The 17,261-nt window shown below is 46.2% G+C and overlaps 1 protein-coding gene across 1 annotated transcript in view; it reads right to left on the bottom strand.

Moving 5' to 3' along the window:
* CENPN (centromere protein N) overlaps positions 1–17,261 on the bottom strand; it is a 46,202-nt gene that overhangs the window by 25,661 nt on the left and 3,280 nt on the right. The window contains exons 3-7 of the mRNA XM_088476830.1: positions 15,683–15,728; positions 11,211–11,270; positions 11,009–11,085; positions 8,991–9,161; positions 1,258–1,359 (exon numbers count right to left, since the gene is read on the bottom strand). Of these exons, the coding sequence (XP_088332956.1) occupies positions 1,258–1,359; positions 8,991–9,161; positions 11,009–11,085; positions 11,211–11,270; positions 15,683–15,728 (456 nt within the window). The remainder of the gene's footprint in view (positions 1–1,257; positions 1,360–8,990; positions 9,162–11,008; positions 11,086–11,210; positions 11,271–15,682; positions 15,729–17,261) is intronic.

Here is a 17,261-nt window from a genome sequence, read left to right as displayed (position 1 = left end):
TTCAGGTTTAAAAACAAACAAAGCATCATTTAAGTGCATATTTTACTATGGAAGCCTACATATAGAATCAGGCTTTTTGCAGTTTTGGAAAGGATGATTTTTATCATAGCAAGAACCACAAAGCATATCTTGGTGGTAGTTATAAAGAGAGAAAAATACACATTTGCTTATAGTTCATTTTCTTGCAATTTCCATTTTAAAAAAAAAATTAATAAATCAAAACACACAAAAAAAAATAAAAAATTTTTGGGCCATTTTGGCCAGATTGCTTGTATCTCCTCGCACAGCAACAACAACCTAATGTAACTTTCGGAAAATCCAAGTCCAAAAAATGCCAAAATAGGCTGAGGTGCCAACTAGAACAAGCATGTCAGAATGCAGTATTTGGCAGGGACAAAAGAAAAAGGAAAAATGTACCCTAAATCTAAATTCTGTATTTGGCGTGCAGCCACATTAAAATATATTTTCTTTATCATTTACCAATGTAATTAAAATTGCACGACAATGGTACAAATGTATTGATTAAGCGGTTAAAGCTAGACAGCTATGGGACTGATTCAGCAAGGATTGCAATTGCAAAGCTTCACGCAGGCTATAGATATATGATGTATGCACGCAGGCAGCTTTGCAATTGCGATCCGTGCTATTATGCAAATGCAGCAGGAGGTGTATGACAGCCCTGCTGTATTTGCGATACCAGCACTGCGATAGAGATCACGAGCTGGGATCACCATCGCGACAATAGGTGGTCGATGGTCGCAATGGTGGACGGTCGGCCAACTGGGTAAGCCTCGGCTTACTCAGGCTGGCCAGCTTGCGAGACCAGAAGACTGAATACTTCCACGCAGTCTCTGGGCTGGTCACTCCCAAAAAACAGGGCAGAAACGGCCCGTTTCTGGGAACGCTGGCTGCCCCCGCCCCTTAAATGCCTCTGCCTGTCAATCAGGCAGAGGCATTCAAGAGCTTGCGTGCGATTAAGCAGAACCCATTCTGCAAACTCGCATAATAGGTCCTGCGCATGCGCAGGTTCCCGATAATCGTGAATCTGCGTTTAGCAGTGCACGCTGAATCAAGCCCTATATCCATGAGAAAGCACCCATTGTAATAAATGACTAATGTGATTCTCAACCAGGCGATTTCCTTTCATCACCTTAACCAGCTTTTTTTCTGGATGGCGGAAGTGATCTATAAACGTACAAAGGCTCCTATTATTTACAGCTCAAGGCACATCTGACAAATGCACAGATGTCTGCTCACCTGATTAAATCGCTTGAATACAATGTCTTTTAGGGAATCCAAACACCGACTTTTCAGGTCCATCTGCTGAATCTGACTGTATCCGGCAGCACATAACAGGGCCTAGGACAGAAGCACAGCTCATCTTAATGGACTATGGAATCACTAAATACATTTCCCAGAATGTATATTAGACTGTTTGATTTATCCTTAAAAAAAAAAAAAAAAACAACAAAAAAAACAACAACAGGTCACAGAGGGAAGGGGAGCAGGGAGACTTCTTGGCATCTATGTTTTAGAAGAGAGGTTACATGAAGGCTGGTTCTCAATTTCAGTGCTGGAAAACACTTATCAGGCTTTGTGGCTGAACTTCTCTCCAGTAACATCTTCCCCCAGTCCAGTCTCACTTTCTTTTGCACCAAAAGGAAGGGTCAACAACCCCTCTGTTTAACATTGTGGGTGCTTGGAATAGTGTAAGTTCTGAAGGTTCTTGACGGGTCTGCAATGGACTAGTCCATGTGGGTACTGAAATGGATGTACTGAGTCCCATGGAGTCCGAATTGCCCTAGACAATAATTGTCACACTCTGGCTACTGAATCACTTCAGAGGAGATCCTTCCCCAAAAATCTGCTGCCCGTGGTGTAGCACAAGAACGATTGGGGCAGTACAAATCTCCCAGCAAAAAAAAATAAAATGGATGAATGTCTGTGCTACCCTGCAGCTCTCTATAGAGGAATAGGCCTGAGACACAAATATGCCACTGACTAGTTCCTAGGACAGAGGTGAACGGAGAAAAAGACAAAGCATTTCTCATAAAACTAATGCGGTCTAAGGAGAACAGACAGTGTCTGGCAATCAGAGATGTTGAGCTCCTTGACCAATAGCTGGAAGGCTTGTGTGCTGCAGGTAGAAGGCTGCGATAGGCTGACGTGCAGACATGCTGCTGGAGAAAGACAAACTACTCCTATAAAACAAAGCTGCTTGTAGTAAACTCCAATTCGCTGACTGTGTTCACATGTTCAGGAACTCTTTGACCATTATGGGACCAGTAGGATTCTCCAGGAGACTGTGGCCCATGGATATTTGTATAATTCAACCAATTATTCCACTGTGGTTTCTGCCATATTGTAACACACGTGGCCTCCATCTACTAATCTGGAAAACTCTGGTTTATTCTGTTCCTTGTACCTTCCAGCCTCTGGCAAATGCAGATCCTGGATAGAGTGCCATGCAGTCACTGCTTTGTCTTGGACACCACCATGTCACTATTCACTGTAGACAATTGGAGAGGTTTGAAAAAAAGTCAAATAATCTGCTCTTAAAAATAGGCAAGACCAAGCTGTAGACTAAGAAATCTTTATCAGGAGCCGATATACAGAAGATGCCTGAAGCTCCCCCAGGCACCACCTCCAAGGGACAACGGAAGCTGTTGCTCTTCAATACCCAGGAAAAAACAGGATTTTGGTACTTACCGATAAATCCCTTTCTCCGATTCCACAGGGGACACTGGAGCTCAAGACAGTGGGGTATAGACGGTGGTAGAGTAGAGCCTGGCACTTTAAATAATTAAGAAGTGTGACTGGCTCCTCCCCCTCTATGCCCCATCAGCCCCAGTTTAAGAAACTGAGCCCGAGGGGAGACGGAGGACAACAGGAAAAAGAGGAGAAGACCACAGAACGGACAAAACCGGCTGAAGGAGAATAGAAGAACCCACTGCAGGGAACACATGCAGTCACACAACCATATAATGAGCCAACAAAACGGCAGGAACACAGCACTGGGCGGGCGTCCAGTGTCCCCTGTGGAATCGGAGAAAGGGATTTATCGGTAAGTACCAAAATCCTGTTTTCTCCTTCATCCACTAGGGGACACTGGAGCTCAAGACAGTGGGGACGTCCCAAAGCCAACCTCCTGGGTGGGAAGTGCTGAGAACTTGCCGTAACCCGCGGCCAACCGTAACAGGGACCGCCAAGAACCTTAGGCCCAATTGAAAGGCAAAAGCTGTATCTAGTGGACAACAAAGATTAGAATCGTCAGAACACCGTAATCACAGCTGAAAACAAACCGACCCAGACCCTTGGGAGCAGTGAGTCCCAACATGAGACCATAGGAAAAAGGGGCGGTAATCCAAGAATAAAACTCCACAAAACTGTAGTAGAGTTTAAAACAGGAAGGTGCAACAGTCGCAGACTGTAGAATACCAGCACTATATATGTAGAATTATACAGATAACTGATGCAGATCCCGTCCACAAACTTCTTTAACAAAGAGTATATCTGAAGGCCAGAGGCATATATCGAACTGTCGTCCAGGACCAGTCCTGAGGTCTAACTAATTAGGTGATTTCAACCAGCGGAAGGGCTAAAACGTAGAAGTCACCAACCAGTGGAGATTCCACTGGCAAGTGGCAGGGATGGCATAGAGAAGATTGAGACAACAATTCTTTACAGAGGGTCAGACAACAGGACAACCCAGTCTGGAACAGAGGGATAAAACCGCAACTGGAACCCTTCCATGTATTCAGGCGAAGACCAGCTTCCCCTTAACCTGGAAAAAAAAAAAAAAAACAATCAACCTCCGCCAACAGCGGAAGAGAAAACCACAAATGGACGACTTCCAACGTAATGGAAGCGTGTAGACAGTAGCAGCTTCTGGCCCGTAATAGTATGAAAACAACTGGGATACCTTAGCTGCTGAAAATCATGGATGCAACAGCCACCCCGGGAAAGCGAGACACCAAATAGGGAAGCATCCTATATAGTGAGGCTAGAGCCCTAGGTCAACATGAAAGTACCTGTCAGTGTAATAAAAGTATCAACAGATACTGAACATAAAAAACCAAACAAGGCCTCCTGTGTATAATATTTCTGTTATAGGAACAGGACCTGTGACTGACGTACGTAATGTAAACCTGTGCACTAGCCTGAAAATGCACCGCAACCCAGAAAATAGCATATCACTAATCTCTATGCTGGATGGACCCACACACCAGGAAGGCTCTAAGGTGTAGAGCCAACTAACGTGAACAGGTACCATAAGGGGGCGAATGTCTGCCAGGATAGCAGCTAGGGTGCAGAAGGGAGGATAACTGATGTGTAATGTCAGGTTGCAGTATCAGGAGCCTCTTCCGGAGGATTAGGGGGTGAGCCTGCTCACCTGTGAGTGACCAGAAGCCCTCTGGATGCTACGTAGAATGTCACTGACCTTTTCCATTTCACAACAACCCATCCGGTATAAAGAGTAACATCGGTGGTCAAAGACCCAATGCTCTATAGCTTGGACTTCAGTCTGGAGATATTGTCGTAGAAAATACTGTAGAAACTAGCAGAATTGTTAGTGGAGACATGTAGGTCATACAACAGGACTACATTCAATGACTTTATCTGAGTGTTCCAGTAGAGATGTGTATTCATATAGAGAATGCACATATACCCCAAACACCCTGCTAGTGTAAGTATCATTACATTAACACTTATAATGGGGAAGTGCATATAGCCAAAGAGGCAGAATCACCAGATAGCGTACGATATTAACTAAGACCCTCTGCATGTATACATAGAATTTCCATGGATCCCCACAAGTGACCCTTGACATTGAAAGTGGTCACATACCAATATAAAATACAATACTTATATTGCTGAGTAGGAACCTCTTGGTGGATATTTAGACTGCGACAAGTCAATATTATGGAGTACCTGAATATACTGTATATACACTGAGAAGATACACAAATATAGAATGTTAGTTATCCCAATTAAAGAAGGAAGGGATATACTTTTATTCATAACCCCAATTAGGGCTGTAAGCAGGTTTTCCCAAATATTATAAATTTGCATATGAAGAGTGGGATACACAGCCTTACATACAGACATATACATAGTTGCATAAGAAGTCAATCTCTGAGAAGAGTCAGCATGTCTTTTAAGTACCAGGCGCAGACCAAGTACGCCACTAGAGATATTTACTGCAGTTTTAAATAATAATAGGCCCCTTGCAGAGAGGCGCTGCAATATTGCAGAGCGCTAGATACAGCGGCTTATGTGCCAAGTATTAACGGATGGGGACAGAACTACACTAGCGTCCAAGGATGCTAGGCGATAGTCCAGACCTAAGAGTCATGAACAGCCTGAGCTGGACCTAGACATGAGTGCCCCGGGAGCACCTATGTACCCATGTATAACTTTATATACATGTGTGGACATACAAGACCACCACATGTATGTGGTACTTGTAGTGGTGTTGGGGAATTGTGTCTGTCACAATGTAAGCTGCAGAATATGGCTATTCCATAGAGCCACCTAATCTATTGTACTCTGGACATAAAACCCAGCTTACAAATTAGTTTACATGATGCCGAAGCTTGCACACGATATATATGTATATGATCTTATGCATAGCCTACAGCTCCTGGAATACCAGGTGGCTTCCCCTCCGAGGATTAACCAGGTCTGACCCCGACATACACACATACATATGTAATGCAGAAGTGTGTAACCTAATCCACACACTAATTTGTACTATCCCATAAAAGTGAGCTATGTATATAGCTTAGTAGTAGAAAATGGCGGACTGCTGCGAGTACTCTCCTTGGGAAAAAACACCCCCAGCCCCTTCAGAAAATATCAGCTTAGGGAGCTGTGCTTAAGTGAAATAAATGTGCAAGTGGGGCGCACTCCACAACACTCTGTTCTTCCAAGATAAGAAAATGGGCTTGTTCCTGGTGAGTCCGTAGGCTACCTGTTTACTGACAGAGCCCTCATATTAAACTAGAAAACTGTGCAGTGGGTAGCGCTGCAGCGCAAGACCCCAACCCACTCTGGTTATAGGAGAAGTCAGTTAGCACAACGCTAGAGATGTGGGTGTCCCAGCATTTAATTCTGGGCAACAGGGATGGCCAGCACATTTGGGGAGCTCTCATTCCCGAATAGGGTAGATCTGGGAGTACCGTCACAATTATTGTATGTGCTGCCGAAGCGAGCACATAAGATATAATTACCTACACATAGATATGCGTACTCCCAATGCAATTTACTCCCAAGGTAAATTTAAATTATTGGAAGTTAACTCCGTATCTGGATATTTATTTTGAGATATGGATTATTGGCACAACTGCACTAAAATCAAAACCAGTGCAGGCCAGAGCGACCAGCTCTGTATAGCAGGTCACTAATATGCTATGGAAGAGATGTAACCCTAACCCAGCTAACATCCTTCCAACGCTGGAGGCATTAAGTTATGGAAGAGTATAAAACCCCTTCCGTTGCCGTACCTGGAAGTGACGTGAGTGAAGGCGGAAGTGGAGGTTTCTGCCCACACTTTCCAGGAAATAAAAAGACGGCCCCTTGCGGGCTCGCTCCGCACGCCACGCTTCAGGCACGGTGACTCGCCACAAGATTATATTGCCCATTCAATGGTAGGGAATGACATTGGACACTGGCTGATGACGTCATCATACAGAAATGGAAGGGATCTCTCTCATTCCATTTAGGAAGTAGTCATCAGCTAGAGGGAAGTCAGCGAGCCCTACACTGCCCGCTGACTCCAATAGTGGGTGTGCATTATCTGTCAACCTTGCGCTAAGCTGTGTACTGTATTACTTAATGTAGGAGACAGAACACCAGACACACATAATGCTAACTTGCCCCGCCTAACGAAAGCTCAGCGCTCACAAGCAGAGCGCAACAGGTCCGCTGGGGACTAAGGAGGATCCGCTACAGCCAACATCCTTCCCGACTACACAGCTGGGAAATTCCGGCTAATGTGCCTGAGCGGACTGGACGCTATGGTGAGGAACTCCGCCCGATTCCGTGAGGGGTTATGCTGGAAAGAGCCCCCAAGCTTACTGCAAAGACAGCAGGAGGCCACCGAGGGATAATTGCCCGGGCCCGCCGTTAAGCTCCGCCCCCATCGCCACATTAGTGGCGGTAAACCTCGGGGGGGATACACTGTGAAAATCACCCCACACATGCTTAAAGGGGACGGGGACTCTCCTATCGCGATGTAGGTGCTGCCTGACATGACCCCCGACGCGCCACTGCTGTGCAGTAGGGCGGGGTGATAGCCTCAAGCTAAACATGCATTTCCATCCCTCATTAATTAGGACGGGGAAACTGCCAGGGAGGACGCCTGAGGGGGGAGTGGGATTGTAAGAGCTAACGCCGGTGCTTCCTTCATACACGCACCGGCGCAGCAACCCACAGCCGACAGCGCTGTGAATAACAGCCGCGCTCTCATGCGGCTCTAAGCATAAGCCGGCGCTGGTGCTTCGCTCATACAAGCACCAGCGCAGCAACGAGCAGCCGCGCTGAGCGGCTTCTTGTGCCCCGCCCCAGCCCCGTTATGTACTTATAAAATAGCGGGGCTTATGGTAGTAGCGGGACGTGGCATTCTCCCTCCCTGCATAGAGGAGGGAGGAGCAGGGGTTCTCAGTGGCAGCCACGGCAGCATCGCGCTATCACCAACGCTGCCCTCTGTATAACACGCACTGTAGAGGGGCCCACGCGGTATCCATCCCCTCATGAAATAGGAGGGGGAACAGTGGCTAGGGATAAGCCCGAGACCCGGTCGCTGACTGCAGCGGCGGGTCTCATCAGCAGCTCAGACACTGCCGGGTTTACTGGCAGGGGGAAGGAGGCTGTATAACAGCCGCGCAGCACGCGCTGTCCCTGAGCCCAGCGTTTTGGCCCACCGCTCCAGCTAGTCAGGAGTGGTGGGATATACTTACGAACTGCTGCGGCCGGGTTGCTGGGCTGGGGGGCAAATGAGGAAACCCGGACACGAACCGGTTTCAGTTGTGGCGGGTCCTCATGGAGTCCGATGACTGTTTAAGGCCCCCCCTCAGGGTCACCGGACACAGGCTGCAGTAGCCGTGTGGTGCCCTCCCGGCGGCTCCCACGTAGCAGGCAGACTGCCACAGTAAGCAGCCTGCCTGTCCTCACGTGTAAATATAAATTTAAAATAAACAAAATACTAAAGGGCTGGAGACAGCCCACAGTGCTACCGACTCTCTCGGGCACAATTTCTAAACTGGGGCTGATGGGGCAGAGGGGGAGGAGCCAGTCACACTTCTTAATTATTTAAAGTGCCAGGCTCTACTCTACCACCGTCTATACCCCACTGTCTTGAGCTCCAGTGTCCCCTAGTGGATGAAGGAGAAATAAAAGAAGGCACATGCCCTGTGCCCACCTCATATGCCTGGTACTGGAAGAGCAGGGGAATGGGAGGGTAATGAAGACTAAATCTTTAATATCCTACCTCCTATAGGATGGTATATATAATCCATTGGGGGAGACGTATCAAGCCTTGGAGAAAGATAAAGTGCAGCAGTTGCCCAAAGCAACCAATCAGCTTCTCACTGTTATTTATCTAGCTCAGTCGTTGAAATGACAGAAGCCGATTGGTTGCTTTGGGTAACAGCTTCACGTTCTCTCTCTCTCCTATAATCCAGCCCATTATGTGTTTCTCCCTACAGCAGATGAAGAAACTAAACATGCCATGCTTTCATAGAAGTGGACATTTGAAATAACAGCCTGTGAGCATCCTCACCTAAGCCCGTTGTGGAGTGCTAAGATACAGCATGTAAGAATAAAAAAACAAGTCCTGCAGCAGATACCAATCAAACACTTGCTTTCATTTTAACATAGCTAAAAACTGTACTGGACATTAATAGTTATGGGTTAGCAATGTGTTCATATTTTGTTTGAAACTACATTTTAAGACCTGGAATCTGTCATTTAGGAACCCACAAATGTACCTGCCACAACAGGGGCCGGTAAGGCTTAGGAAGGTTTGTGATGAAGGCGTAAGGTGTCTGGGAGTGGTACACAAGGAAGGTGGGCTTGTACTGATTGGGCTTCATGTAATTTCTCCCCCAAGCAATGCGGATCCAGAGGGCATCTCCGAAATCTTTGCAGTGGATGGTCACCTGAAGCCAAAGAGATTTTTTTTATTTTTTTATTTAATAAGCAAGAAAGCATTACACTGTATAATGAAAAGTGATTTAAAAAAAAAATAAATAAGAATCAAGACTTTAGGTGGAAGATTACAAAGCGCAACAAACATGGAAACTATTGGACAGCTAATATTTTGCAGATAGGCTGGAAACAATGACCCATATTTAGAGTCTAAGTTTCCATTGCGTTTATAACCTTCTTGATCTATTAACCATTATTTTTAAACTACTTTTGTACTGTAAAAAAGTAGCACATGTATTAAATATTGCAGCTCTATGGGGGAGATACATCACGCTTTCTAAAGAATGGAGAAGACGACAAAAGAAGTTACCCATAGCAACCACAGCATTTATCAAGTACATTCTATAACATGATAGGTAGAAGCCGATTGTTGCTATGGGCAACTTCTTCACTCTTTAGAACGCTTGATACAACTCCCCCCTAAGTCATTAATTGAGCCATGCCCTATACTGTTTGAACATGAAGAACTGCATAATTACATTTTTAACTGAACATAAAGTATACAGAAGAATAATAAAGCTAATTATTGACCTTTTATATATGGTATGGGCTACTGTACTTCTATCATAAAGGTCACTGAAGCACTCTAACATATATGATAGCTTTAGTTTAGCACGCAGGTTCTCAAACTCAGTCCTCAGTGCATGTTTTCCAGGTATCCTCACAGAATCACAAGTGAAATAATTAGCTCCATATGTGGATCTTTTAAAATGCATTAGTGAGTAATGACTACAGCGGTGCACCTGCTGGGTGACCTGGAATATGTGACCCGTGTGGGGTCCTGAGGACACAGTTTGACAAACCACTGGTTTAGCATATAAATTACAATCAAAGTGATGGCTTTTTCTCATAATGATAGTTTCCTGTTTCCCAGGGATAACCTTTCCTAACACTACATTGCTTGGACATATCATTCAGATTAAGGGCCTGATTCAGAGATTTACGGAAAATGAGCGAATGTTAGCCATTGCGCATGCGTGAAATACGCCATTACGGCATTGTATTGCCATTACGCTCACCCAGAGAATTGACTCGCATGTTGTTTTACAGATAGTCAGTTTGGAGGGAGGTAACGGGGGTGGTTACAAAAATGCAAGCGTATCAATACCATTTAAAAGCTGTTTGATGGGCCTGCGCATAAATTATCCATTGCAATCTCCTTCGCAGCATGAGAGCTCTTTGTGTGTCAGGAGAGACGCAGTGTTTGAGATCGGTCAGACTTGACTTAGAGGCTGCATGACAGCCCCGATGTGTGTCAATGTTACCAAATGGTAATGGGATGGATATGAGAAGGAAGCAGTGGGCGTCCCTAAGCTCGGCTGTGCTTTGGTGACATTAGCATATTCTAGCCATGGCGATCCGTGAGAAATCTCAGTTGCGATTGAGTTAGCGTAAATCTTGAAATCAGGCCCTAAATTACAAGTACTCAATGTCCAATCTACAAAGATGTTCTCAGCGAGATACTGAATACCAGTGATGTCGGCAGTAGAATATAGATTTAGACCACAAAACAGGAAGTGTTATTATGGTTTTCCCCTAGCAACCAGATCACAACCGTGGAAAAACCCAACAACAAAATATGTAGTAACTGTGCAAGTATCTGATTATCTCTAAATTGCCAAATAAAGGCTTCTATTAGAGAATACAGGTATAAATGTTGGCATTAACCTTTAAATTAGCTACCCATTTTTTATACTTACATAGTAAAACATTGATAAAGGTGTTTCCTATTATTGAACAGTTAAAAACATAAAATACTATTTTTCAGAAAACAAGCAAAAGCACATTTATAGCTCACGTTTTTCATCACTGCACGGATAGTCTTTTTGAACTGCTCTTTCCATTCTGACACATCGACAAGATCCATATTAGGATCTGCAAGCAAAGAGACACTAGAAGTTAGAGCACTTGCAATAATATGTATATATTGCTCACATTAAGGGCTGTCACATGGTATTGCGGGGAACCAAGCTGTGACACTAATAATGCACACCATTTACCTGCTGGCGCGGACATTTGATAAACATCCCAAGTTTTCTTTTTCGAGTTAGCGTGGTTGTCTGCGAAGAGAATCGAGTGTAATGGTCAATTACGTAATCAAACTGCAAGTACTCACTTAACTAGTATAGGGATGTCCAACACATTCATAGCCTTAAGCTGGCCACACATCTAAAGATTATCTGTCCAACCAGCCAACTAGTTGATTGGTTGGAATGAAAATATGATAAGGTATGGAAGTAAATCAGCAATTTGCTCCCAAATGCCGGAAAATGAACAAACACTGTTGTTTGAACAAATTGTTTAGATTAAACATTTAACAAACTTGTCTGAACGACCATTTCCATCTGTTTTCTAGCACAGTGGTTCTCAATCTCGGTCCTCAGGACCCCACACAGTTCACGTTTTCTAGGTCACCCAGCAGGTGCACAGGTGCATTCATCACTCACTGACACATTTTAAAAGATCCACAGGTGGAGCTACACTTGTGATTCTGTGAGGAGACCTGGAAAACATGACCTGTTTGGGGTCCTGAGGACCGAGATTGAGAACCTATGTCCTAGCATATAGGAGCAAATTGCTGATCATCATTTACTCCCATACGTTACCAGATTTTCATTCCAACCAATCAACTAGTTGGCTGGTTGGACAGATAATCTTTAGATGTGTGGCCAGCTTAATTGATAAGGGTGGAATGTTAAACCTACAGAAAATTATAGAACACCATTAACATGTTAATGAACATTTATCTGCTTCCCTGTAAACTTGTAATGACAAAATTATTTGCTACAAAAAAAATTTATGCACATTTATATTTATTGTTCAGCAAACTTTGACGACATCTATTTGTCTGACATTTAAGCTCTGAAGCAGGGGATGTAGTGAAAAGGTCGACAATGTTGACATTTCCATAATGTGAAGTGACGGTCACATGACCCCCGGAGCCGCTGCAGCGGTCGGGAGCAGGTAAGTCACCGCTGGGCCATCAGGGACAATATGCTGACATTCAAACATGTGGACAAATCATCATCGTCAACGTCATTGTGTTGACATTCTCATGCTGACATTATAACTATCAACATATCGTAAACAACCCGTAAAGCAGAATGCTACGTCTTTTTGCCTGTGTTACTAAACTCCTAGGGGCAGATTTATTAAAGCTTCTAAAAATGAAATGTGGTGGTTTTGCCCATAGCAACCAATCAGATAACAACTGTCATTTCTCTATTGCATTCTAGAAAATGAAGGACATAATCTGAATGGTTGCTATGGGAATACATCGGCACTTGTCTGCTTTAGAGGCTTTTGTATATCTACCCCCTAGTCCCAGGGGTTCCCAACCACGGTCCTCAAGGCACACTAACAGTCCAGGTTTTAAGGATAGCCATAGTTAAGCACAGGTGACTTAATTAGTACCTTAGTTATTTTAATTTAATCAACTGTGCTTAAGCATGGATATCACTAAAACCTGGACTGTTAGTGTGCCTTGAGGACCGAGGTTGGGAATCACTGCCCTAGTCTCTTACTACGAAATATACCGTATATACTCGAGTATAAGCCGACTTTTTCAGCACATTTTTTGTGCTGAAAAAGTACCCCCTCGGCTTATACTCGAGTGAAGTGTAGCGCTGACCGGACGGCGTTCGGTCAGCGCTACACAGCCGCGTGGGTTTGCTGTAATCAGCAGCCGCTGAGAGTCTGTCAGACTCTCAGCGGCTGCTGCTGCTCCCACTGCGGGAGCCATCTTCCGGCTCCCGCAGTGGGTAATGGGAGACACGTCGTCATGACGACGTCTCTCCCATGCAAAGCGGCCGGAGGAGCGGATAGCGGCGGGACCAGGAGCGGGAGTTTCAGGTAAGTGATTTTCTTTTTTTTATTCTTATCTCATCTCTTTCTACTGTGGGGGGGGGCGGGGGGGGGGGGAGATTACAGGGGGCAATTACTACAGGGGGCACTAAAAGAGGGGATTACCACTGGGGGAACTACCAGGGGAGGATTACTACAGGGGGCACTACCAGGGGGGGATTACTACTGGAGGCACTACCAAGGGGGGATTACCACTGGGTGCACTGAAAGGGGGGATTACTACTGGGGGCACAACCAGGGGGAATTACTACTGGGGGCACAACCAGGGGGCACTACCAGGGGGCACTAAAAGAGGGGATTACCACTGGGGGCACTACGAGGGGGGGGATTACTACAGGGGGCACTACCAGGGGGGGATTACTACAGGGGGCACTACCAGGGGGGGATTACTACAGGGGGCACTACCAGGGGGGGGATTACTACTGGAGGCACTACCAGGGGGGGATTACTACTGGAGGCACTACCAGGGGGGGATTACCCCTGGAGGCACTACCAGGGGGGGATTACCACTGGAGGCACTACCAGGGGGGGATTACCACTGGAGGCACTACCAGGGGGGGATTACCACTGGAGGCACTACCAGGGGGGGATTACCACTGGAGGCACTACCAGGGGGGGATTACCACTGGAGGCACTACCAGGGGGGGATTACCACTGGAGGCACTACCAGGGGGGGATTACCACTGGAGGCACTACCAGGGGGGGATTACCACTGGAGGCACTACCAGGGGGGGATTACCACTGGAGGCACTACCAGGGGGGGGATTACCACTGGAGGCACTGAAAGGGGGGATTACTACTGGGGGCACAACCAGGGGGGATTACTACTGGGGGCACTACCAGCTGCTGCCATTTCCCACACTAGGCTTATACTCGAGTCAATAAGTTTTCCCAGTTTTTTGGGGTAAAAGTAGGTACCTCGGCTTATATTCGGGTCGGCTTATACTCGAGTATATACGGTAATAGACTAAAACAAAAAAAGTGGGAGGGGAGAACCAATCAAAAGTTGCAATATTTTCATCATAGCGTCCGATTGGTCCTTCCGCGCAGGACCACTCTCAGCAGAGATTTACAGTCACAGTTTTGGGCAGAGGCTATAAGAGGAACCTTAGAGCCCCAGGAATAATTGCTGCATAGTGCAGGCAGGGTGATAAGCAGGTTGGCAACAAATAAGTGTTAAGCCTCTTTTGTGGCTTGTTTTGCACCCCTCTTTAACACACAGTGGCATCACCCATGATGAGAGTGCAGCTTGCTAAATTCTAATGATGTTAGAGGAATGAAGCACTCAGCATAGGGCCTGTTTTTGAGTCGAACGCATCCGCGGCCACTTTTTCGTTCAGCCGTGGCTGCCTACTTAATTCCTTAAACCAATGTGAGATTTTGCTCTGTATATGTCAGTGATGCATGCATCTGCATGTGGAAGTCTACCCCCCGCCCATTGTCTTCAGGTCTGCTGCAAATGGCATCATTAGTATTTCCATGCTGGGTGGAACGCCTGTTTCAGAAAGATCTGCTTATGCGCCTGCAACATTTCCATGATGATTAAACAGAGCTGCCATGTCCCACAAGACACAGCAGCTCTGTGCGATCGCATGGACACCAACTATAAACACCCACTTCACGCAGAGATCCATCCGGCTCAGACGAAGATACGCAAGAATGCATGACTTCAATTCTGTGCATGCGCAGTTTGCTAAAACTCACAACTAGGGACATATAACGAGCTGCGACCAATTCAGAATCAGGCCCATTATGTAAGTAGCAGCTATTGATATCACTGATGTAATGTTCATTCTAGCACCCTGCCCCTGTCACAACCCGTGCAGTTCCTCTTTCCTGTCTGGGGTGTCACTCTCTGCTCTGGTGCTTCTAGCACTCTCTGGTCTGTAGCTCGGCTGTTTGTTGCATCAGCTAAGTGTGCTAGAAGCACCAGAGCGGAAAGCGACACCACAGGCAGGATAGAGGAACTGCACGGGTTGTGACAGGTGCAGGGTGCTAGAATGAACACTACGGATACATGGTGTTCTCCATTTAATGAGGTGTGGTTCCTAATACATGTATAGGCTGCACGCTTATGAATACTGATTCCTTACATTGGGTCTGATTCAGAGGTGCAAGCAGAAAAATGTTTCAGCCTGTGCATGCATCCAAGTCTCAATGCGCATGCGTCCCGATGGTTACCGCCAAATGCCGCTGAATGAATTTGGATGCAGAGTGAGGAAATTTTTGTGGGTGTTTCCGGGTGGCAACAGTGGGGTGGCTAGCCAGACGTGGACATGTCACGTTCAGCGACTGTGGCTTTTAGCGGTCATGTTCAGAAGGACATTCTGCTCCTCCACATATGACCGGTGTGCGGCCGGTGCGTTTTAGATTGCGGGGCTAATCCGCCGCTTTGCAAACTGTGAGCATCTCTGTACAAATCCTATTGCCTTCAGCAATAGCACAAAGATGTAGTTACGTTAGCGGAAAAAACACAAATGTATTAGCGCCCGCCGGCCACCTCTGAATCAGGTACATTGTGCAGAAGTAAAAAGTGCATTTTAATTACTGGTTAACTGATTACTCATTAAAAACATAAGCCACCGAAGTCATACAACTCCAAACTTACATATAATGTCTAGATCCGCAGCATTCCGCATTGTAGCTTTTCTACTCTGGAAAAAAAAAAAAAAAACAGTCTCAAAATTACGCTCACCATTACTCTGCAACAACATCATCTATCTTTTGGAGCCCTACGTCACATTTCAGCCTTTTTAGTGGCTCACAGATAGAGTCCTCACACAGTGTCAATCCTAAGAATTTTGGATTAGTGCTCCCCATACAGCAAGGCTGATTGTCGTGAAGTATTAAGTATGCTTTTCATGTACAGAAGATGCACAGGGCCAAACGTAATAGGGTGAGAGTTTAGCAAATGTGAGAGTTTAGCAGCAAACTATTACATTGGTCGAGTTGTATCTTCAAAAATGGGAAAACATCTGGATGAGAGTTTAAATCGTGAGGTTTTTTTTTTTTTAATCTAAAAACATGCGAATCAGCATGTTCTCGGACTCTATTTAATTGGCCTAGTTTAAAAAGTGTGAGATAACTCTCCGATTTTCTAAACTCTCACCCCATTACATTTGGCACACAATATCAATACACTGCAAAAAAAATAAATGTCACCACCTGAAGCCTCACGCGAGATCACGCAACATTCATTCATGGGATTGCGGCTTTAAATTTAATTAGTTTTTGGTCTCTTTAAGAAAAAGGCAGGTTGTCTCTGGATGGCACAAAGCATAGCAATAAGTTAGGGCTTGACAAATTTTTCTAAAACCTAAGAGCCAGGATGAAAGTGTAGGAGCCAGAGCCCCCCTTCCCCCAGGGCAGCATTACTGAGCACCTACGCCCCACTAACGGGGTACCCCAGGTAAACCACCCTCCCACAGCCATATTACTGAGCAGCTAACCTACCTCTCCAGGCAACCAACCCCCAGAAAGACCCCCCTCCACAGCCAAAAAACCCGGGCAAGTAAAGCCACCGCCGGCAGTGGCCGAACTAGAGAGTGGTGGGCCCAGATGCAAGAATATGCTTTGGGCACCCCTATGCAGTTCCCCCAGTAGTGGTCCCCCCTCTGCAGTGCCCTTAGTAACGCCCCCCTATACAGTGCCCTAATAACACCACCCCTTATACAGTGTCCCAGTAGCGGACACAGCCCCCCGTACAGTGCCCTCAGTAGCGGCCACCCCCCACTATGCAGTGGCGCCAGTAGCGGCCACCCCACCTATGCAGTGCCCCCAGTAGTGGTCCCCCCCCCCTATGCAGTGCCCCCAGTAGTGGTCCCCCTATGCAGTGCCCCTTTAATCAGTGACCCCAGAAGTGGTCTCCCCTAAGCATTTCCCCCAGTAGTAGTCCCCCAATACAGTGCCCCCAATAGTAGTCCCCCTTATGCAGTGATCCCAGTGGTAGTCCCACCCTGTACAGTGCCCCAGTAGTAGTCCCACCCTGTACAGTGTCCCTAGTAGCGGCCATCCCCACCTATGCAGTGCCCCCACAGTAGCGGCCACCCAAACCATGCAGTGCCCCCAGTAGCGGCCACCCCCCCCCTCTCCCCCCTATGCAGTGCTCCTCCTGCCCGCTCTGCACTATGGGAGAGACGTCACAACGTCTCTCCCAACACCAGTAGATGTCTATGTAATACTTTGCT

The sequence above is a fragment of the Taudactylus pleione genome, unplaced genomic scaffold (assembly GCF_031769625.1).
Source record: "Taudactylus pleione unplaced genomic scaffold, aTauple2 ptg000195l, whole genome shotgun sequence".
NCBI lineage: Eukaryota > Metazoa > Chordata > Amphibia > Anura > Myobatrachidae > Taudactylus > Taudactylus pleione.
The sequence above is the reverse complement of the archived record's forward strand: the minus strand, read 5'-3'. Positions and strand labels throughout refer to the sequence as shown.